The 24,355-nt window shown below is 41.6% G+C and overlaps 1 protein-coding gene across 8 annotated transcripts in view; it reads right to left on the reverse strand.

The window, feature by feature from the left end:
* Window positions 1-24,355, reverse strand: part of RHOBTB1 (Rho related BTB domain containing 1) — a 122,331-nt gene that overhangs the window by 36,499 nt on the left and 61,477 nt on the right. For all 8 annotated transcript variants that reach the window (XM_059397470.1, XM_059397474.1, XM_059397467.1 and 5 more), the window contains 2 exons: window positions 1,688-1,889; window positions 1,226-1,329 (listed from right to left, as the gene is read on the reverse strand). In XM_059397470.1, coding sequence (XP_059253453.1) covers window positions 1,226-1,329; window positions 1,688-1,879 — 296 coding nt within the window. In that variant the 5' untranslated portion in view covers window positions 1,880-1,889. The remainder of the gene's footprint in view (window positions 1-1,225; window positions 1,330-1,687; window positions 1,890-24,355) is intronic.

Below are 24,355 nucleotides of genomic sequence, written 5' to 3' on the forward strand. Positions count from 1 at the left end.
CCACAGAAAGAAAGGAAATCATGGAACAGGAAATTCAAGGAGAAGAAAGTGCCTACAACACTGGATACTAACCTCAAAACTCCTCATGACCCAGAGGACATGAAAATTAGTGTTTTACTTCCCATACCCCTCTCTGCTGAGTCCCCATGAACAAACTGGTCTAAATGGCAGTCTTTCAGCATGTGAACAACTTCTTAGGGATGGGACCGACACTTTTAGCAGCTTTTTTCAGTATTTTAGACCACGTGGATAAATGCCCGTCACAGTCTGTTCAGAGGCTTCAGAGAGCTACTGGCTTGAAGAAAGAGAGGTAACTTTAGAAATGTCTATCTCAGTACCACGGAGGAGCTCAAGGCCTTGAGTACCTAATCCAGTCCTGTGAGGTCACATGACATTCAATGTCAACAAGGCACAAGGGATCCGTGACACCTAAATTCTAACCTTAAGATCAAATGTGTTAATTTACAATTAAGGAGTAAGAAAATGTCCTTATCTAGATTTTGATAGCTTTTAACATTCACCGAGAGACCTTAAGTTAGGGTGACAAGAAGAAATTCCTAAATACTTCAGGCACTTTGACCATGTTCCTTGTCATATCAGTGTCCAAGAATCACTGCAGGGATTTCACTGGATGTTTCCTTGATTTTTAATGTAAAATTAGACATCAGTGCCTCAGTTCATTTTGGAAATGTGCCTTGTGAAGGATTTCAGAGGTATTTTTCTTTCTTAAAAAAAAAAAAATGACCTTCAAATAAAAATAATAGACTTTTTGAATAACAAAGCCCAAAGCAAATAACACCAGATTCTGCTAATATGGTTATGAAAAGACCAAAGAGACCTTCTGAAGTGGGGTGGCCAAGTGCTAAAATAACTTAAAACAGTCTAGCAAAAGGTAAATAACGTACCACTCAGGAAAACAGCAATCAAAGCAGCCCAGGGCCAGAGCACACCAGAATCCTCTAGAAATCGTCCCAGTTCAGCCAACACTGGTTGTTTTCAACGAGGGACGTCCTGGGAGGGACCTAGTGTCAAGGCAGACTGCTTTTCTTGACATCAGAAGACAATACTTTTTTTTTTTTTTTTTTGCTTTTTCCTTAAACACAGTACAGAACCCAACACATTTCAAGGCCACGTGTTGTGGCTTTTGTTGATCTATGAAGCAGCTGCAGGTTTCAGAAAGGAAATTGTGCTCAAGCTCAACAGCACAGCACCGGCCTCGGTTTACCTGCCATATGCAAAACGCCTGTCCTTGTGGTGATCGCCGAAAGTATCCCAAAGCCTGAGAGAAACACTCACTTCATCCACAACATCCCGGGACCGCTCCAGGACCTGCAGGAGAGAGAGCGCATTCTTGCTCAGCTTCCTTCTGAGGCTCCTCAGGAGGACGCCCAAGTGAGCACCCTCAAGGCCCATTGTCCCACATGCGTCTTCTCGTCTCATCCAACAGGACTCGAGCCAAGTCCAAATTCTCCTCTGGGAATCTCGACTCAAACAGCCCTCACCCCCCTCATTCAGGAGACGATAGCCAGACTCCCAATGGCACATTCTGCTTTTGTTTTCTCTTGGTGGCACCAAGAACATTAGCCTGACTTTGCATGCACTAATTACCCCTGACCCCCTGGTAGAGTCAGCCTGGCCGTAGCAGGGACGCGCTCTGAGCAGCCTAGAGAAGCTCTGCACACCTTACCTCCTGGCACACTCGGTACTGGTCGATCGCCCACACGGTAGGCACGTGGGTGGCCAGCAGCTGATACTGCGTGAGGGTTGTGTTACACGCTCGGGCACAGATCAAGCGCGTCTTCCCCACGGCGTTGTCTCCCACGACCACACACTTGATGGTTTCGACGTTGGGCCTTTCGTAGTCCATGTCAGTGTCCATTTATAAAACTCTGTAAGGAGAGAGGGACGGGGCAGTCAGAGACGAGAGGCGCCCAGCCAGCCACTTCTCCGGAGGTGCCCAAGCATAAGCACGAAGTTCGGAAGTTCATACGAAACCTAACTCAAACTCAAGTTTTCTGTTTATGTCTCACATGAGTACAAAAACATCGGCCGGATTGTTATTTTGACCCCAAACGGTTTATTCCCGTTAACATGTTATTTTCTCCTTGGTTTTCTCCAAACACAACCTGCCTACTGAAAATTCAACCAGGCAAGTCAGGATCGCTGGCACACATTCATAGCTCACTAGCTACTCATGTGGACCCATGAAAGAGACCGGTCACCTGCAGCTTTAACCCTAGATATCGGGGTGTGAGCTGCTTGGTAATATTAGCATCTACACCATCACAATCTTCCCCCGACCCCAAATCCCCCACTGAAAGGCAGTTTAATGGAGGTTCTCCACTACCACCGTGACTTCGAGAGGGATCCAAAGGGCAAGCAGAAAGGATTCCTCGGCTTCAAAGAAGGGTAAACTGTAAGACTGAATTTTGATACATTTGTAAAATTAATTTATATTCATTTACCGATTTTAATTAATCAAATTCATAAAAATGGTATTCTCAAGAGGGGCACCATAAAGCAACAGATTTTAAAATTCTCTGTTTTCACCAAGAAATCTGGAGCATATGGTAAAGAATGATTTTGCCAGGATGAGGAGCTAGTTTGGAATGTTCTAGAAACCATCAAAAAGGTTTAAGAGGGTTGCTGAGTGAGCGGTCAAAGGGAGGAGAAAAAGCTGCTGCCAGGTCTCCACCCCCAACCCCCGCCCTCCTGGGGGCAGGAAGCTCCATAAAATCCAGAGCAGACTGCTTCCTGGCAGCAAGCTGGATGGGTGACCAACCATGTAACATTTTAAGATTTTAATGGATTATAATCGCCCTTTTGAGAAAGTCTATTGTTAAACAGAGAAAACTGATTAGATAAGTCACTTAAAAAAAAAGATTATTTTAGAGAGGGAGAGTGTGTGTGAACAGGAGAGGGGCAGACAGAGAGAGAGAGAGAGGGAGATAGAGAGAGAAAGGGAAGCGGACTCCCTGCTGAGTGTGGAACCCAATTCGGGGCTTGATCTCAAGACCCTGAGATCATGACCTGAGCTGAAATCAACAGTCGGATACTTAACCGACTAAGCCACCTAGGCACCCCTAGCTCGTCACTTTTAACAAGTTGATAGTGGTTTTAATGGCCACGATGGTCAAGAAACTGTTCAGAGTAGGGCTTGATACACACCTGGGACTCAGTAAGTGTTTAAATCATCTGATTGGAGAAAATGGATGATTTGGTTAATATGAGATTAAGATTGTGACGGGAGAGACAGAAAGAAGGTTATTAAATAGAATGAAAACTTTTTCCCAGTTAGGACCATCTGAACACGAGATTGTCTCCTATAACACCATCACAGGAGGTGTTAAACCTGAGGCTAGAGACTGTTCGGTGAGAATTGAGTGGAGTGATTCAAAGAATAGATGTGTGGTGAGGTTAGGATCTGGTCTATGGCTCAGATGCCACAGAGAGACTTAAAATACCTGTTCCCCACCTGGCAAATGCAGATTCTGAAGGTCTTGGGTAAGAAAGAGGCTTAAGAAAACCTCCAATTCAATTCTGATGATTACCCATGTGTGGTGACTCCTCAAATTGATCTCTTTAAAATCTAGTCTATGCTGACTTTGGGATTAGACCAGCGGTCCTTAAGTATTTGCTGGAGAACATTTAACAAAGTCTGGAGATATTTCTGGTTGTCACGATGGGGTCGGGGAGCGCTACCGGCTTCTAGTGGGTAGAGGCCAGAGATGCTTTGAAACACACTACAAGGGACAGTTCCCCATCACAAAGAATAATTAGGACCCAAATGTCAGAGTGCTGAGGTTGAGAAAATCCCTGCCTTTGAAGGGATGTAAGTGTGAATCCTAGTCTCCCCATTTTCTAGCCATTTGCCACGTGTGCTTTTAGCCTCAGCTTCCCCATCTGTTAAATGGGAATTCTAGCACCGGTCTCCTCAAGCAGTGAGGGGAAGGGGAACTGACGGAGCCGACACACTGATGACCCCAGAGATTCTAATCGTGATGATGAAGATGAACACCCTGAACTGAGTCAGGGGAAAGACCAGAGTTAGATGCAGAATCAGAACACTAATAACCACAAACATCTATACAAAGGATACATTTTAGTAGGGTAACTGAGGAGTAATTCATCGAAAAACTAAAAACATAGGTATAAGCTGGAGAGTACCTGATGTTACACAAAGAAGGCAGAAAAAGTTCTGAATGGGAGTTGGAGGTAATTAGCTAAACGATAATACAGTGGAAAGGTAGGTTAAATATATTTTTCTGGGTTATTTCCAGATTCTAGAATAAAAATGGTAACGGTAGTTATTGATAAGAAACTGGATATGTTTCTGTGGTGATACTACCAAGGGGCACCCCGTGCCCAGAAAAGCAGGATCTGTTCAGAGCCCCACAACTCCGGAACCTGAGGTATACTATTTTGACTGTGCTAAGTGGTGGAAAACCTTTCTCTTTTGAAAGTCAATTTTATTCTTTTAAGCAGATATAAAGTCATAGAGAGCCGATCCTTAAAATTTGGGGGCATGTTTGGATTAAGTCAAAACTGAAACAGATGCAAAAAATACATGGTTGGTTTTCTTGTTGGCTTGTAAACTAGCTTTGAGAGCAGTCACCAAAAAGGAACCCCCCCAAATAATTTGAATCATGACAGAGTTGGTGGAATAACTGTGTAGCTTTCACAGAAGACTACTCTGAAGGGGATAAAAGCCCTCCTGGTTTTATATAAAGGCTATGATTACAAAAATATCATTACTATTTATAGACATATCTCATGCACAGTCCTAAGAAGAATTTCTGTGTCAAAGGTGAGAATAACATCCGTGAGTCCTCTAATCTCGAGCAATCTGCTCAAAACTGAAGTGACTGCCAAAGGTCTTGGGCCTTGTACAAAGGGGAGAACATTTAACCAAGATTTTAAGGGAACAACAAGTAAGGGAGACAAAAGGCAGCGCAGAATTCTACACTCGCAGCCCAGATCCCTCACTCGAGACCTGGAAGTTCCAGGAAGGGTTTTCTGGATTTCCAAATACTGAGAATCTTTTCTTTCGGGTAGAAATTTTATTTCATGGTGATCTGAAAATACATCTACATGTGTATTATGACCTGATTGTTTATCTGTTACACATAAACAAATATTAAATTGTGAGAATGATAAAAATATGCAATTTTATTCTTCTTTACTTGTTATGGGCTCTAATTTATTCCTATGTAGCACTCTTACGGTTGAATGAGCTCTTAGGACCATCTGGTTAATGACTATCTGGTTTCTGATTTTTATTTATGTAGAATGAGAGCAATAAATATTATTCACTTAAGTCTGTTAATAAATTTCACCACCATGACGACTGCTGATAGGGAAGACACCCTTTTGCCCTTAGATCCGTATCTGAGGAAACAAAGAAAGTATAATAAAAAAAAAAAAAGAAAAGCTAGAAAGGACTGACACTGGTAACCTGTTACTATGGCAGCTTTGTATCTTACTCAAAACTGACTAGAACTTTGTTTCATATTTTCACTGAGTCCTCAGGACATGGACGCTGACCATGAGGTGCTGAAGAGTGTATCTGCACGTTCTGGGTGTCAGAGAGGGATGTTTTTTTAAGATGGCAAGTGAACAGGACGGTGTGGGGGCTGGGGAGAGAGGACTCGGTGAGGATGCCAGCCCCTGGGTACTGATGCCTACCGTCCCCCAGACTGCTTAGAGACTGTGGTCATGACCTCCAGGTTGCCCAGTCGCCCCAGGTGCCCACACAATGATTACTATCACCTTCCAGATGTCATGTCCCTCCTCCATGTTTACCACCAACTCAGCCTTCTTTCTGTGTCCATAGGGTGATGTGTCCCACACTCTAGCCCCACAGTCCCTCCACCTCTACGGCACCAGTGACCTTCTCTGCACTTTCCTGGAGCCCTTCTCTTGGTCACGTGCTGGACATTGTCGGCCAGATACATTTTACCCCTGAAATCTTGAGTTTCAAAATCCTACTCTTAGAGTAAAAACTCCTCTCTTCACTAGGGTTAATGTGGTCATGATGGCAACTCTCATCAGGAGACAAAATTGATTTCCCACCATCTTGAATCTGAGTTAGCTTTGTGACTGTGGCCTAATCCGGGAGAATGTGGTGGTGATGCTGTGCAGGTCCCAGAGTCAAGGCTTCCAGAAGCCCTGCAGGTCCGCTCTCACGCTGCAGGAATGCTGTCCTGAGGCTGTTGTGTAAAAAAGCTGGCCGGGCATAGCAGAGGAATGGAATTCACAGCGAGAATAATCGAGGAAGCCCTGCCTATGGTTTCACCACATGCCAGAGTGCGCTCCTTGTACCCTCCGGCCCGGCCAACTCTCCAGCTGAACGAAGCTTCATGAGTGAACCCAGTTAAGAGAATCACCAGCCAACCTACAGATTCATGAGAAAGGACAAATTCTTGTATTAAACCACTGAGGTTTGTGGTGATTTGTTGTATATTAGTAATTAACTGAAACACACCCATTACACCTTAGAAAAATGACCAGGACCTTGACACCTTCTCTAATTAAAAAAAAAAAAGTATCAGATGATATAGGTCCCTTTTGGATGGATGATCTTTCCTACCTAGGGCTGGTGGATCATGCCAACTTTCTCTTCCCCATCACCCTCCACATCTTTATTGCATGTGTGGTATGCAGAATAATGTCCTTCAAAGATGTTTATGTCCTCATCTCTGGGATTCGTGAATGTGTTCTATTACATGGCATGGGGCGTTGGAGTAGCAGATGGAATTAAGCTGCTAATCAGCTGACTTTGGCCTAAGGAGGTCATTCTGGGTTGTCTGGGTAGGTCCAGTGCATGCACTCAGGTTCTTATGTGGAAGAAAGAGGTAAGGGCCATAAACCAAGGGATGCAAGTGACCTCTAGAAGCTGGACAAGAAAAGGAGACGTATTTTCTCCTAGAGCCACCAGAAGGAACACAGCCTACCGACATCTTCATTTTATCCCAATGAAACCCATTTCAGACTTTTAACCTCGAGAACTGTAAGATAATAAATTTGGTTTGTTTTAACCACCAAGTTTTTGGTAATTTTTAAGAATGACTTTATTTATTTATTTAAAGAGAGAGAGAGAGAGCGCGCACAAGTGCGCACAAGCATGGGCGCATACGTTTGCAAGCAGGGGGAGGGGCAGAGGGGGAGGGAGAGGAGAGGGAAAGAATCCCAAGTAACTCCATGCAGGGCTTCTCATGACCCCGAGATCATGACCTGAGCCAAAACCAAGAGCTGGATGCCTAACTGACTGAGCTACTCAGGTGCCCCAAATTTTCGGTAATTTTTTTTTTTTTAATATTTTATTTATTTATTTGACAGACAGAGATCACAAGGAGGCAGAGAGGCAGGCAGAGAGGGAGAGAGGAGGAAGCAGGCCCGCCGCCGAGCAGAGAACCCAATGCAGGGCTTGATCCCAGGACCCTGAGATCATGACCTGAGCTGAAGGCAGAGGCTTTAAACCACTGAGCCACCCAGGCACCCCTTCAGAAATTTTTTACAACAGTGACAGTATGCTTCTGTCACACAAAATGGTCTCCTAAATTCTAAATGTTGTTTGCCATCTCAGTGCCTTTACACATATTATTCCACAGTCAACCCTCTATATCATTTCTTGTCTGCCTGGCAAATTCTGCTCATTACTTAAAACCTTATTCAGTGAGATATGACCACCTCTAAAAAGTTTTCCTAATTGCCCTGCCTCTACATAGACTGATTTACTTCCTCCTTTGTATAGTAAATGGTTCTAGGAGAATTACAATCACAAAGACACATATACACTCAGTTTTTCCTATATTAGCAAAAGATAGAAGGGTAGTTTGTGAAATTTGTATTTTTCCTGTGGCTACACCTTCAAAGTGCCCATCTCATGCCCTTAATGAATCATTATGTGTTTCTGGGGTACTACCATGTGCCAAAGTACTTGGAATGCAAGCGTATACCATGCCCTACTTGAGTAAATTTTCTTTGTCTATTCATTCGGGTCCACAGGTCCCCCAATTTACCTGTGACTCTCTTCTAGGGACAACCATAAGCCAAAGAGTGACACAGCCAAATGTGAGCTCAGCTGCCCAGGTCTCCTTTTCAAATCATTTCTCTTCCCAGAGTGGTACCTGTTCCCACCTTCAGGCTTGAGACGATGGCCTTTCTGATGTCCTGTTCCTCTTTTAAGACCCAGGCTCTTAGGAAGGGTCAGGCACATTCACAGTGGATCAATCACACTATGGATAAATGACCATCACAGTCCTCTCTCCATAATTCAATAATTCCAAGGCACTATGGCTGATAAAGTTCAAGATACTCTGGTTTCCCCTGGTTAGGCGCATTTGAGTACAGAGCCACTCTTTGAGTCCTGCTCCGGGTGTGAGTTATTCCTACCATGAGAAATCCAGATATTAGAGAGGGTGGGCAGGGAAGACTTATCATTTGTCCACAACATCTTACTAGGCATCTTCTAATTGCTCCAAACCACTCCCCACTGGAACACACCATCTCTTACCATCACCTGTGTTGTGTTTCTCGTTACGTTTGCTATTTGAATCAAAGCATGGTAAGCAGTCTGCTTAGAGACAAAACTCTAAGGGCCACAGAGGGGCCTCTGTACTTTCAGTTCATTCAGTTGTTCCTAGAGGGTTTGAACGGGGCGTCGCACAGCCACTAAATTTTCTTGACCTTTAGAAAAGCATGTAATCTGAACTTTAAGAAATAATTTAACTTGGTCATTAAATAATGCTGGTGGAACACATTGTAGTGTATTTGAAGAGTGAGCTCACAAAGAAAAACTGGGAATTTTATATTATTGACAGAAACAAAGGAGAAATGTTAAGAGTTGCATAATAACCATAGCCCACAGCCAAGTTCCGACTGCAGATTTCATTATCCTGAGCTCTTAATCACCAGTCCTAGGCAGGCGGGAGCTGCTCTGTGCATAATATAAACATCTCAGCTGGAAGGGAGAGTGGGTCCAGATCTGGGAAAGAGACAGTCCGGTTGAGCTGCGCTTCCCTAAATCAAAAGTTTACAGAAATACATCTCCAGGATAAAATTGCCTTTCATCGCTCAAATCAACAGTATTTTTTTTCAACTGAAAGTTTTGATAAAAACAGAAAGAAAGGGCGCCTGGGTGGCTCAGTGGGTTAAGCCGCTGCCTTCGGCTCAGGTCATGATCTCAGGGTCCTGGGATCGAGTCCCGCATCGGGCTCTCTGCTCAGCAGGGAGCCTGCTTCCCTCTCTCTCTCTGCCTGCCTCTCCATCTACTTGTGTGATTTCTCTCTGTCAAATAAATGAATAAAATCTTTAAAAAAAAAAAAAAACAGAAAGAAAAAGAATTTAAGTAACAGAAAGGACAGTGCATATAAATCTAGGATTACAGATAATACAGAGGTACTTTTTTAAACATCCACTCATTATCCTCACCAGCGTCCTGTGATAATGGGGACCGACACAAGATCATACTCTTTCTCTCTTTTTTTAAACTCAATGTCAGTGGGGGAGGTGAGCCAGGATTAGAAATAAACTTGCTATCTATCCACTGCCCTTAATAAATGCTGCCCCAGTTGAAAAATAAAGACGGATAAAACATGTAGCATAAAAGATGCGTAAAAAATTCAGGATAGGTTTCAAAACCACAACAAGTAAACTGTGTGTTATGTTCTAGACATACTGGGTGACTTCTGTCTGCAAATATGCCAGGTAACATTTCCTTCGGTGACTCTGCTCTTGTCACTCTGCTCAGATGTCCTTTCTCATGGCCCTGATCCACCACTGAAATTGTGCTGCAGCTTTAGGACTCAGGCAGTCTTAATTAGTTCAAGAAAGAATAGCACTGGGCATGTAGTGAGCGCCAGTCCTATGGTACAGGTATACAGTGGTAAGCAAGCTGGGTGTGGTTCTTGTTCTCATGGACCCTCTCAGTCAGGTGAGAGAAACAGGTAGATGGAGTCATAAACTTGACTTAAATTCCTCGAAGAAAAACGAAAGGGTGTTATGAGAGAAAATAATGGTTGGGAGGCCTGCAGAAGGACAAGGGAGGCCTCTTTGAGAAGGCCCCACCTTCTTGCTACCTGAAGAATGAGCAGGGCCCAGTCACCAGCTGGCAGAGAGGCAGGCCTGCCAGAGCTGGAGCAGGGGAACAGGAGAGGTGAGGTTGGAGAGGAGGCAGGAGCCACATCACATGTGGCCTTCAGGCCACAGTAGGGAACTTGGGTTTTATTCTAAATGCAATGAGAAGCGACTGAAAGGTTGCAGACAGAGGAGTCACAGCGTCTGATGTGCTTCTGAGAAGCATCCCTGACATCACTGAGGTCGCTGTGTGGGGAGCAGTGGCAGAAGGACCCGTTAGGAGGTTCCCAGGTCCTCCAGGGGGAATGGTTGGACCAGGAACCAGCAGAGATGAAGCAAAGTAGACAAACACAAGTTTCGTTTTGGAAAAAAGATGCACTTAGAGCATTCTTCCTTTATACTGTCCCCAGGGTATTTGCCAACTTCTGATTTGTAATATTTACTATTCCACGGAAACGTATGTACTTGCTTCCATCTCACTAAGACCGCGCATTTTTGACAACAGACTGCTATTCATCTTTAAATCCTCAAGTCTTTCCAATGCCTTGTCCATACCTGGCTTTCAATTCATATTTGCTCAATAGAATCTAAAAGTATTGCTGTTCTACCTTCCTCAGGAAACCTTCTACCTGGGTCTGGCAGTGAACTTGCACTCAGCTAACTCTGGTGACTGATCACTAAGCCTGTGCCCTCGAGAGCAGCAGCATGTGGCTAAGTCCACAGTCAGTGAGAGGAACACCTTGAGGGACATCTGTGTGGCCCATCATGAGAGCGGCATTTGACAGATGGCATCACACCAGCCGTGGTTCCCCATTAGGAAGAGCATCAGTAACCATGGGAACACCAGGGACCAAGGCCCAGGGCCCTCCACCAAACAATAAGGTAGGGGGCAAAAGGGAGCCTCAATACAGGCAGGCAGGAGCTTAGGGCTAAAATTCATTTAGGGGGATAAAAGAAGGAATGTGATCATTTATTGTGTTCTAGTGCCTAGAGCCAATTTATGAATCTTAGTAATATTTATGTATAAGGGTCTCATAAAATTCCTATCAACTTTTGGACTTTAACATCCTCATTCAAGGGATTTCTAACTCTTTGGGTGAGATCAGTAATTGGCTGAGAAAGAAGGGGAGAATGGAGGCACCTGTACCCACTCCCTATGGAGAAGGATGTATCATTGACCTGAAAGTGAATCTTGAATGAGGAAATTAAGTCTCTGCTAGAAGACGTCACAAGAGCCAATTAGCTGGACTTGAAGGCAGGACACCGTTGGAAGAATATGTGCTTTGGATCTCCCAATCCAGGGCCTCACTGAAATTAACTACACAGACAGCAGAGTCCACAATAGTACCAGAGTTAGGATAAGGAGTAACCGTGTACCAGAAGTTGGAAGGATTTCTGCCACATTCACTGTCTTTGTGCTAAGTCACTGAGGACCAGCAGACGGCCCATTATTACAGGGAAAAGGTCTGGGCTGGGGGGTAAGCAAGACGCTCTTCACCAGATGCCTATGGTCTAGAGTAATGAGAGCTGGCTTGACTTGGGACCCAGGTGGAAGAGCAGGCTGTGGAGCCATGGAAAATCATGGAAAGCCACAAGGAACCATGCATGCTGTCCTGGGAAAGGAGCAGTCCCCATGACTGGCCCTTACTGAGGATGAGCCAGGTAGATAGCACTAAGCATGCAAAAGACTCATTTCATTTTGTTTTTCTTCCCCCAGCCTGCTCACCCAGGCAGTTTCAATTCCGACAGTGCAACAGAAGTGATGGATCTTGTTAAGGGGAGAGGGATGGGGGTGAGGTACAACCTCTAAGACTGACCACTGGCCTATCTTCAGCGGTAACTTCCCTCACTACTCTTCTTAGGTCGACCGATACAATACTGAATAGCTTGGCCTGTCCACTCTGGAACTGGGTGGGTTCCCTACAGAGCCCTACCTTGGTCTCCAACAGAGCCCTGGTTATCCAAGCACTGAATATACTTCAATCCTTGGCCACCAGAAATCTTCTTCTACATGGATGAAGTTAACAGAGACCATTCAACATATGGTCCATAAAAAACCCTGACATGCAGAAAAGGACAAGCAGTTAGTTAGCCAAAGACCTAGACGAGAGGTCTTCTGTGGAAGTAGACGTGCTAGAAGGAACAGCAGAAGAAAAGAAAAAAAAAAAAAAAAAACTGAACCATGTAGTTGATCATGCAAAAGAAAATAATGCAGGTGTGTAAACTAACAGCAGAGGAGGCTATCGGGGGCAAGAAGACAAGTAAAGGCCACATATAAATGAAACACAAGACAGCCAAATTAAAAACCACAGTGACAATGGTAAATGGCCTTGACAATGTAGTAGAGCAGATTAATAAGGGGCAGGCAAAACATGAGAAGCTCTGAGTCTAGGAGGAAGGCCATGTGAAAACGATGTTGCAGAAGATGATACAGAGGCTGACAGTTGATAAACAGTCCCCAGGATACCACATGGCTTCTGGAGTAAAGTGTGATTTTATAGAACAAAATTTTCCCAATACAAAAAGGAGGATGGGGAGGGTTAAAGAAGAAAAGAAAAGGAGTCTCTATATCTATAGAGTTTTCGGTAAAACACTGAAAACATGATGCCAGAAAGACTGTATAATAATCCTACAAATACCTTAAAAAAACACCTTCTAAAACTAGTGGTCAAAGACAGTTCTTCCTATAAAGAAGTAATAATATGGATGACCACACACTTCACCAATACACTATTTTAAGACAGTAGAAAAACACAAAGAGAGCCTTCACAGAAAAAAAGACCTAATCACAAGTTTCTGAATCTGGTCAAATTGTTATTTATGTAAAGGGAACATAAAGCTATTTTTAGATACCAAAAGACTCAGGGAGCAAAAACTCAAGATTTCTTTAAGGAATTTAACTACTCAAAGATATTTGACAAAACACCCAGAGATAATTCAAATTTAAAAAAAGCAATTCAGTGTAAAAGGACTGTGGACTCCTGGTGGGAATGCAATTTGGTGCAGCCACTTTGGAAAACAGTGTGGAGTTTCCTCAAAAAAATTAAAAATACAACTACCCTATGACCCAGCAATTGCACTACTGGGTATTTACCTCAAAGATAACAGATGTAGTGAAAAGAAGCGCAATCTGTACCCCAATGTTCATAGCAGCAATGTCCACAACAGCCAAACTATGGAAAGAGCCAAGATGCCCTTCAAAAGACAAATGGATAAAGATAATATGGTCAATATATACAATGGAATATTACTCAGTCATCAGAAAGGATGAATAGCCAACTTTACATCAACATGGATGGGACTGGAGGAGATTATCCTGAGTGAAATAAGTCAAAGAGAGAAAGTGAATTACATGGTTTCGCTTATTTGTGGAACATAAGGAATATCAAGGAAGACATTACAAGAAGGAAGGGAAAAATGAAGGGGGAGAAATCAGAGTGGGAGATGAACCATGAGAGACTATGGACTCCAGGAATTAAACTGAAGGTGGAGGGAATGGGTGAGTCTGGTGATGGGTATTAAGGAGGACATGTATTGCACAGAGCACTGGGTGTTATACACAAACAATGAATCATGGAACACTACATCAAAAACTAATGATGTACTGTATGGTGACTAATACAACATGCTAAAAAAAAAAAAAAAAAAAAAAAAAGAAGAAGGAGGAAAAAAAAAAGGACTATGAAAACCGAAACCAAAACCAACTGAAAATATAAAAGTTGCCTTCATTGTTATTTTGATTTTGGTTTCAATGTGGCATACAAAAATTATCTGTAAAAGAGAATCTAGGCAGTTAAAAAAAAAAAGGCAATTCATAGTGAAAGCATAACAGTAATAATGAATCTTCACAAACCAAAAGGCGTACAATAAAATGAAGAAAAGCTCTAGAAGGAGGAATTAATGAAAATAAGTGACACATGTGAGATAAAGAATCAGAATCAACATCAGGTTAAGAAAGCAAAAATGAAAAGCAACACATGGAGGGATTGAATATCATAAAAAGTAGTGATAAACGAACAGATATCTCACATTAAAAAAGAAAACTTATTATGATAAGAGAGTGTACTTTCTTTTCAAGTGTTCTTGGCACATTTATAGTTAACTAACCCACCATAAGGACAAAAATCCCCCAAAGCATAGATGGTATCAACCAAACCACCTAACAACAAAAAAGTAAATGAAAAAGTTAAAAGGGAAGGTTTTATTGACAGCAACAACCAAAACCTGAACCTGTCAGCAATTAAAAAAAATACTTCCTGATACATCCATCTAAAAAAAAAATGACTTCATAAACAGAACATGTTTTAAAGTGTTTTAGCGGTGCCTGTGTGCCTCAGTAGGTTAAGCACCTGCCTTGACTCAGGTCATGATCCCAGCGTCCGGGGACTGAGTCCGGACTCAATCCGGGGATTCAGTCCCCACTCCCTGCTCAGTGGGGAGTCTGCTTCTTCTTCTGCCTCTCCTTCCTGCTCACTCTCTCTCTCTAATAAATAAATAAAATCTTTAAAAAACCCCCAAATATATTTATCACATCTTTATAAAGAACAAGAAAAATATGAAAACCACCCAAATCTATGACAATTAAAGACTTCCTATCTGATCTTGGGCCAAATACTTAATCTCTCTAAACTTCTATTTCCTTATATGTAAACTGGGGATAACTGCTTCGTTGGATGTGTTGTTGTAAAGATTAGATATTGCTTGCAAAGTATTTTAATCACTATGCCTGTCATCAAGAGAACACCCGAAAAGTCTTATCTATTAAGACTGTCATTCTTCAAAATCATGTTTATGTGTAGTTCGCAATCATATGGAGAAATGCTAATGTTACACTATCCGGGGGCAAGTGCAGGAAAGCGATCCAAAAAACAGTCAATGGAAACTAGGTAAAAGAAGCAAATGTGTAACTTGAACAGAACCGGTCCTCTTCACTCTTTCACGCTAAGTACCATCTTAACACGGTGACATGACTAAAAGAAGCACAAATGTGAGTTTGGGAAAGCTGGGTAACAAAATGAGTATTTAAGAATAGAGGGGTGCGGTTAACGTGACCTATCAGTTACTTTGCAGCAAAATTCCTAGTAAGATTCTTCGGGAACGTGTCCCTGAGGAGTCCTACCTCTCCTCGAAATTGGTCAAGTCTATCTTTCTTCTCTCATTTGTATCTCCATCATTATTCCCCTGTGCTATTTAAATGGATCTTCCTTGGACCCACCCATTTTTATTTTCAGGGGCAGGGGCAGAATGGGTGGGTATCAATATGTGAATAAAACTTAACATTCAATAATGGTGTCTCCATCATCAAAAGGGAAGCTGTTCTTCTTGCAATAGCAATATATGGAAAGTAAATTGGAAGGGAGTACACTCGACAGGTACCAGTGACTGTTAACAGGTCTGCAACTTGTCACTTTGCTACTTCCCTTTAGTTTCCAAATTTTCTACAATGAAAATCTATTACTTTTTTAAAAAAAAATTGAGATAAAGGTCACCTGTCCTAAAACTCACCTGTTGAAGTACATGATTCCAGGGTTTTTGTTTTGCTCACAAAGCTATACAACCATGTCCACTATCTAATTCTAGAACATTCTCATGAACCCAGAAAGAAACCTTGGCCCATTAGCAGCTATTCTGTTCTCCCCTCCCCCTCTGACCACTAATTCACTTCCTGTCTTTATGAATTTGCCTATTCTGGACATTTTAATAAATGAAATCATACAGTATGCAGTCTTTTGTGTCTGTCTTTTTGTATCGAGCACAATGCTTTCAAGTTCACCCATGTTGCAGCATGTATTCATGCTTCATTACTTTTTATGGATGGATAATATCCTCCAAGTTGTATTCTATAATGGGAGAGATATTTGGCTTTTTAAAATCTAGTGACTACCTAAGTATAACCCTTGATTGTTAATTCTAATAAGAGTACAGATATTAGCCAAAACTAATAAATTATTTTTGATGGTGTATACATTGTTCTTCAGAATTATATATTTATAAAGCTTTATGAAGCTGCTAAACTTGTTTTTTTCTGACTCAGGCTCTCAACTGAAAAAAACCCCATAGGAATCTAAATGGTAATCTAGCTGAATATCTGACAAAGAAATTGAACCCTATAGAGAGACAGCGGTGGACACCCAGGACAGATACATATTTCAAACAAGAGATGAAAAATTCTTGACTGTTAAATTTTGAGTGTTCAGAGGCAATATTATAGTAACTGAAATGAACAATTTTAAGAAATGGTTTGGAAGCATATCGCTTGAAATATTCTGTGACAATCAATTGTAGTTAAGATACTTTAAGTTTGGATCAATATAGTATAATTCAGCTTTTCATTCATTAAAAGGAGAAAGAAGTTCCCAGTTTGTTTGTATCCAGGCGGTGCATGTATTGTGTACCTGCAAGTTACAAATGTATAAATATTGATGCACATTGAGGGCACAAACTTAATGTTATCTTTACTTGGAAAGGCAGACTCTGCATATTTTTAGTTACAAGGGGGATAGCTTGATCAAAACTCACTGCAGCTAGCTCTTATAAAGTTAAGGGTTCAGTGAAAAATCAAATTCTATAAATGAATGACTTACCCAGGGCATAAAATTTGGAGCATCTCAAAGACACAGAGAGTACCACAGGGTGGTGACCGGAAGTGGGGTGCTTGGTGATACTGACTTCTTGAACTACATGCTGGTTACACAGGTATGTTAGTTTTCACAAATTCATCAAACTGTATGGCTGGGATCTGTATACATTTCTCTATGTACGTTATACTTAAATATATATTTTTTAAGTTAAAAAAATTGAAACGACAGAAGACACCATGCATTGGTTTTGGAGGGTCAGTGTGTGAACCTCAGCTAAATGCTGGATCAGGAAGCTTTGTCAAGAATTAATAATTAAAAGACTGGTTAAGTCTTCAGAGAGATGTCAGAGTTCTAAGTGCTCATTTGAGAAAGCTAATATCAAGTCTGAAGACTAGATATACTTAATAATCCATCCTAATGATGAAAAGTCTCTGCAGTGCTCTGTAGTAACATGTCCATTGAAAGCATTCTCTAAAGATGTCACTGGGTCAGCTTCTGGTTCCAGAGAGACCCCTTGCTGGGAAGCCTTCACATAGGATGACAATGAAGCAATTGCATTTAATCATTTAGGAGACTCTAATATGCCAGTTAGGATTAGGTTACGCTCTGATTCAGACAAATGAAGAAAACTGTCTCCCCCACCCGCTCCAAGGATTTCTTAGTAAAACTGGATCATAAATACAAAAGTGTTGGTGGACAAAAAACAGACTCTTTAAAATCTCATATTTTGTTGGCAGTTTCTGGCTGACATCAATGCCTTGATTCCAGTTAATAATTTCAGGACATGTTTCTATACCCTCTAACTCTAGGTAGGAGTTATTACATGAAAGATTGTACATTTTTATTTTTTTATTTTATTTTTTTTTAAGATTTTATTTATTTATTTGACAGACAGAGATCACAAGTAGGCAGAGAGGCAGGCAGAGAGAGGGGGGACGCAGGCTTCTGGCTGAGCAGAGAGCCCGATGCGGGGCTCGATCCCAGGACCCTGAGATCATGACCTGAGCCGAAGGCAGAGGCTTAACCCATTGAGCCACCCAAGCGCCCCAAGATTGTACATTTTTAAAAAGCGGAATGTGGCACTGTTTGTGGGAGTGGAAAATAATACCATTATTCTGGAGTGGAGACACCTGGCCCTCAATGTCCATAACTTTAAAATGCCCATAACTTCCATCCAATTATAAGAACTTATTCCTAGATAAATAATTAGGGGAGACAAAAAGATTCCATTAAAGGAATGTTATACACCACTATCTGTGGAAACAAAATATTGGAAACAAGTTTAGAAATCCAGCCAGATGGGGTGGTGGTGGGGGTTGGTTAAAAAAACTGACATCAATAAATGTCCACATAAAAGGGGAGTATATAGCCAACCAAAATGTGTGATAGGAATACATTTTTTGTTATATGTGTTCATGATAAACATTTAAATGAAAAAAAGATGACAGAAGAATTTACAGAATAACACCAGTCCTTAAAATTTATGTACCTACATATACACAGCAACATTCAGGTTAGAGAAACATTCAATATTTAATGCCAATTGGGATTGTAAATGGATTTAATTTTTTTCTTTTTTCTTATCTATATATTCCATCTTTTCTATCTTAACAAAGAAATTTTATAACAAAAAAATTTACAGAAAATGGATGGGGATGGGGAGGTAGGAAAACTAGGAACTAGAATATTTATGTGTGGGAGCATACACTCTTCATAATGTAGAATTCATGTGCACTCTTTGCCTCCTCTCTGCATACCTTGGGAGGTTTATGTGAAATGCCTTTCAGTGCCTGCTGAAACTAGGAACCTTTCTTTTAATACGGAGCAGCCATCCGACTCATCAACAATATCATCCTGGAGCTCCCAGGGTCATTCAGCTCCCTTGACTTAAATCAAAGGAACAAACATCTCAATAGACTCGAACACACACACACACACACACACACACACACACACACACACTACACAGCTACTCAGCATAGAATAATGTAGCAAGAATACACCTGCTGAACACCAGGTATTGGAAGAAGCCAAAGGGAAAAACCTCCTTCTCTAATCTTTCCAGATCAAGTCATCAGACTTTAAGAGATTTCAGTTCTCTTTCACATGAGAGTTGCTGGTCTACTTCAAATAAATGGGTTTTTAAAAATATTAGAATCTGAAATATTCTCAGGGTTCACTGTTGATTTTTGTTTGATATACACAAAGGGAAACAATTCCCCTTCTTTGAAGCCTCTTTCCAGGAGCCTTAATGATCAGCTGCCAAATTTAGCCTTGGCTGCATCTCCACTGTATCTATTATTCCTCCATGCTGTTGATGTGAGGCCAAATCTCATCCCTTTTTAGAGTGCACAAGAGCCGGTGTCTTGATGAAAGGGGGAGTTGGTGAACGTAAATTGAAAAGAGCCCGGAGAACATACTGTAATGAATGGAAACACACAGCTTCATGGCTTAGGGTACTAAAATTACATTCACACAAAAGAATCAATAGCCTTGGCCATATTATATGAGAAATAAGGGAGGAGGGGGAGTTGTAGAGAAGGCAGTCAAGAGATCAGCTGCTTATTAGAATCACTGGGGGAATCTGTTTAGTTTTACTTTAAGCACTGCTGTCTGCACAAGAATATTCTCTTTTTCTAAGGTTTATGCATTATTTTTTAGTAATCTCTACATCCAGTGTGGGGTTCCAACCCATGACCCTGAGATCAAGAGTAACATGCTCTTCTGACTGAGCTAGCCGGGCGCCTCAAGAATATTCTTAACAGCACTCTTCATAATAGCAAACAGCTGGAAACAACCCACCAGCAGTAGAATGGATAAATAAATAATAAATTGAGCTCCAGTCATAATGGGATACTACACAGCACTACGGTAAAATGGGTGAACTCCTGCTACATGCATTATGAATAAGTCTGCCAAACATAATATTGAGGGGAAGAAGCCAGACACTAAAGAGATTTTGTTTACGTAAATGTTCAAAAGCAGGCACCGTGAGTCCATGGTGTTAGAAGCCAAGATAGTGAATACCTTGCCTGGCTAGGGATTTATTTTTTAAATTTATTTTAAGATTTTATTTATTTATTTGAGAGAGAGACAGTGAGAGAGAGCATGGAAGGGGAGAAGGCCAGAGGGAGAAGCAGACTCCCCGTGGAGCTGGGAGCCCAATGCGGGACTCGATCCTGGACTCTGGGATCATGACCTGCGCCAAAGCCAGTTGCTTAAACAACTGAGCCACCCAGGCGCCCTGGCTAGGGATTTAAAAAGAGCGGCTGGGTGCTGGTCATTTTCTGTTTCTGTACGTTGGTGCTGATTACCTGTATGTTCAGTTGGTGAAATTTCATTTAAGTTATAGACTTCTGATTTTTGTATTTTTCTTTAAATAAGATACACGTCAGTAAAAATGTTTTAAATTCAGATTCTTAGGCCCTAACAAAGATCTACTGACTGTAGGTTACGGTTTTCCTGGGGGTATTCCAGTGGAAAGCAAAGGCTGAGAATCACTCGACGGGAGGATCTACGTCCAACGGTGGGCTGGAGGCAGCCCCCACGAGCTCATAGAACTAGTTGTTAAATTTGTAGGATTTTTGCAAGCCTGTTAAAGCATAATGGACAGAGCTGTCACGTCACTGTGTTGTCCACCTCAAATTAATGTAACACTGGGTGTCACTGTATGTCAATAAATAAATAAACACATAAATAAAATAGGCGCAGTATTAAAAATTACATTCCACAGTTTTGATTAAGGAAATTATACTAAAAACAAAGGTCCTAAATGCTCAAAACTCACCATTTTCTAATTATCTTACTACATTTTACTGTTACCTACATTTTGAGGTTATTTATGCTAATTTTATCTGTATAGTGGAAATGTTGGATAGCAGTGGGCTACTGGGCCATCTCTCCCCAACTCCACACTCAGTCACAACGGTGGCTTGAAAATGGCCTTGGTGGGAGTCTTTACACCACAGAAATTGGCAACCACTAGAATTTAGGGCTTGCTTTGTTGTTCTGTTGCCTGTCTTAAGAAAATAATTAAAAAAATATTAACAACGCAAATTAAACGTAAAAGTGTATTACATGTGGAGCTGTTATATTGTCAATAGTACATTTAAGGAAATATCTTTACACCATTTAAAAGCTATTATCCAGTTCAGCAGAGAAGTTATTCATATCTTTGATAAATGAGTACAGTTCTGACATGTCTTTGTTGTTGCACTTCTAGCTTGCTTATTAACATAATGGAAAATATCAGCCAACATTTATATGGGAATTACACTCCTTCATCAATTGTACCACAGGTAGGTTATGGATAAAAGGGTTCAGCAAAAACCAACCAGCCTTCTGTAAAACCCAACTGGCTTTATGGAATTTACAATAAGGAGTATTGTCTATTTTTTTTATTATTTGCAAAGTGTATGCTACATACATTCTTTATGTCAGTAAAATTTATACTCGACTTATGTATGCACATAAATGCCTTCTTTTTTTCCGGGAGAGCTGGTTGATTTACTAGCACACTGCCGTGTATGTACCTCCCTTCCATGTTTAAGATTCCACAACTGCCTATTATGATTTAAGAAACAAGCAAACAGAATAAGGTGGGAGTCTTACAGCCTAGAAGGTGTGAGTTTCAGCCTAAGCTACAGTAACACCTAGACTTTAGACCTTTCCTGCTCAAAACGGTGTCTTTAGGCCAGCTGTTTTGGCATCGCTGGGGAACCTCACAGAAACCCATTATCTCAGGTCCCATTCCCAAACTCTAGAATCAGAATCCGCTCCATATCAAGATGCCCAGGTGATCTGAATGCACAATAAGTCGGAGAAGTACTGCTTTACAAACAAACTCCTCGGGGGCACCTGGGTGGCTCAGTGGGTTAAGCCTCTGCCTTTGGCTCAGGTCATGATGTCGGGGTCCTGGGTCTGAGCCCCGTGTCAGGCTCTCTGCTCAGCGGGGAGCCTGCTTCCTCCTCTCTCTCTCTGCCTGCCTCTTTGCCTACTTGTGATCTCTCTCTCGGTCAAATAAACAAAATCTTAAAAACAACAACAACACACACACAACAAACTCTTTGGTGTGAAGTGAAATTTATACAAACAATTTGAGATTAGTCACCAGGTTAGGGGCAATCTAGCAGTTGGTAATCTTGGCGCAGCTAGCCACGGTTCAGCCACTTCTAAACCCCAAGAAAAGACACACATCTTGCAATTTACCTTTGGCAAACACTGAAAGGGAGACTGTGCCGCTAGGAAAATAAAGGTGATCCTGGGCCCCTCGGATTATTAATTTAAAAAGAGGGAGAAAGTCCAATAAGAAAAAAAAACCATCAGAGCAGATTTCCTCCATGTACGTGACGAATAGGACGTGCTGCCAAAGACTTGGTTCCAAAAACCCGAAGCAGGGCAGCGAGTGCCACATGACCCAGTGTGGCAGCTGGGGAGAGGAATGTGATGAAACACTTCCCAGAGATGTAATTTCGGCCAGGGTAGTTATCAGGCACTGAGGGTGAAAGGGGAAATTGTAGTGCTTATGTTTTTCCTATCGATAGATTAGTCAGCAACACAGGACGAAAAGAAAAGACAGGGCCAGAACACAGACAGGCCTTCACGCTCGAGTTAATTGAAATTATGGTAGGCAAGTCTCACGTATTTTGAAATTGAAAGCAAAAATGTTCTACAGGCAATAATATTCTCTGGAAGTATTTCTTAGTTACTTGGCTGAAAATACAGTAGTTGCTCTGGGATGTGAGGGTCTAAGTGGAAAACACGTTCAATGCTTCAACAGTGACTGGAAGGAAATGGGAGCCACAAATCTCCCAAGAAGAGCTTGGTATTACTTTGCAGCAGATACTGAAGCAATAAAAATCATTCAAGAACACCGTGGTAACCCTACAGTGCAAGGAAGTCCAATGTAGTTGTGAATGGGCCACTGGGACCCCAAGAGACCACTGGGCGCATTTTTACCCAAGAAAGGAGGTTACTATACCAACCCCTTGCAACGTCAGAATTCAAACAACTCAAGTTCATTTAGGGGAGAAATAATAACATTTTCCCTTGCAATACTCTAGGAAAGCGAAGAAGAGAGCTATTCCCTACTGAGCACCAACTATGTGCTTCCTGTGTGTGATTTCATAGCATCTCTAGAATTCTCTAAGAGATGTGATACTGTCCCCACTTTATAGATGAGAGAAATGAGGTCCAAAGACATGATACTGTCCCCACTTTATAGATGAAAGAAATGAGGTCCAAAGACGTATTTCCCTGTAGCATAGTTAGTAAAAAGCCAGAAGTCCATAGACAAAATTGAAAAGCTCCATACTTGATTAAAACAGAGGGTTCCACAAAGACAAGGTGGACGAGATGGGAGTGGGGCTGCTGTGCTTTGAGTTAGTGGGAAGCTAGCCCTTGTCAGTGCAGAAAAGTGAGGTTTCTCTTAGGGGCCACTGTATCTTTCTTTACACTGCTAGAGTCCTCTTATCGCCCATTTCTGGGTGTGTCATAGGTTCCTGATGGATTTTTTCCTTGATAGCTGCAATTCTGGCTACATGGAAGGGTTTGGAAGACTTGGCACTTTTCAGGCTGTGTTATGTACTAGAACTGAGTGCTGGGCTAGGACTTGGGAACCCAGGTTCACTTCCAGCTGCATCCATTCCTAACCAGGAGAGTGGGTAAGCTAGAGCTCCTCTCTGGGTGGCAGGTGTTTTCACTTACATGAGATTATCTTAAGTGTCTCTAAGGACTTTTCTGGATGCATGATTCCACCTCCCATGACTCAACTGCTTAAGATTTGACTTAGTCAAAATACATTAGAAATGACCTAGAGAGTTAACAAATTTGTCCAGACAAGCCTATGTGGTTCGAGTTAGATCAAAAGCAAAACAAAACAAAACAACCCCTTAAGAATAATTATTTAACTCCTGTGTCTACTATCTGCAAAAATAACCTGGAATGAAATGGTTTAAAGTATTTCTCTCCCCTGCCCTCCAGGAGTTGATTTAAAGCAAACACTTGTTCAAGTTCTTAGGCAGACCTGGGTGCAAATCTAAGCTTTACCTTCTGTTAGCTCTTTAAATTTAACATATCTGAGTTCCATTTTTTTTTTTTTTTTTGCTTCTGTAAAATTGGAATTGATAATTTTAGTTGAAATGCAGTAAAATGTCTGGCATCTAGTAGGAGCATAATAATCACTGGTTATTGTTAGTCCAGTGGCCATTAGGGGTTTGGACTATGGTTGATTAACAATTCAAAGAAACTTTCTTCACAGAGGAATCGAGTCTGAGATGGTAACCTCATTAGCATGGGGAACTTGGCATTAACCTGTGTCTATGCAATAAATAAACATAGGTGCAGAGTGGAGAAATGAAATTGTTTCTTGCGTATGTACTGGCATCTCCGAGTCTTTCTTTGTAAAAGTTCCGAATTCACCCCTTAGTGGATGGAACCTTACTAGAGACATACTAATGTACTTGACGGGTCCAGCTGGAGGGAGTATTTGGAGACAGAAGTGTCCAGGGACATCTGGAAGCAGTGGCTGTCATACCACCATTCATGTCAAATTCTTTACTTGCCTATTTCCCAATTTCTGCCCTACGTGCACAAAGAACACAGGATTTCAGAAGAGGAGGCGGCAACTTTGTTTATAAATGAAAAAAATAATTTGGAGGCTGATATATAACTAACCAGCCCATACACATCCCATCCAT

Source organism: Mustela nigripes, chromosome 4, assembly GCF_022355385.1.
Source record: "Mustela nigripes isolate SB6536 chromosome 4, MUSNIG.SB6536, whole genome shotgun sequence".
Lineage (NCBI taxonomy): Eukaryota > Metazoa > Chordata > Mammalia > Carnivora > Mustelidae > Mustela > Mustela nigripes.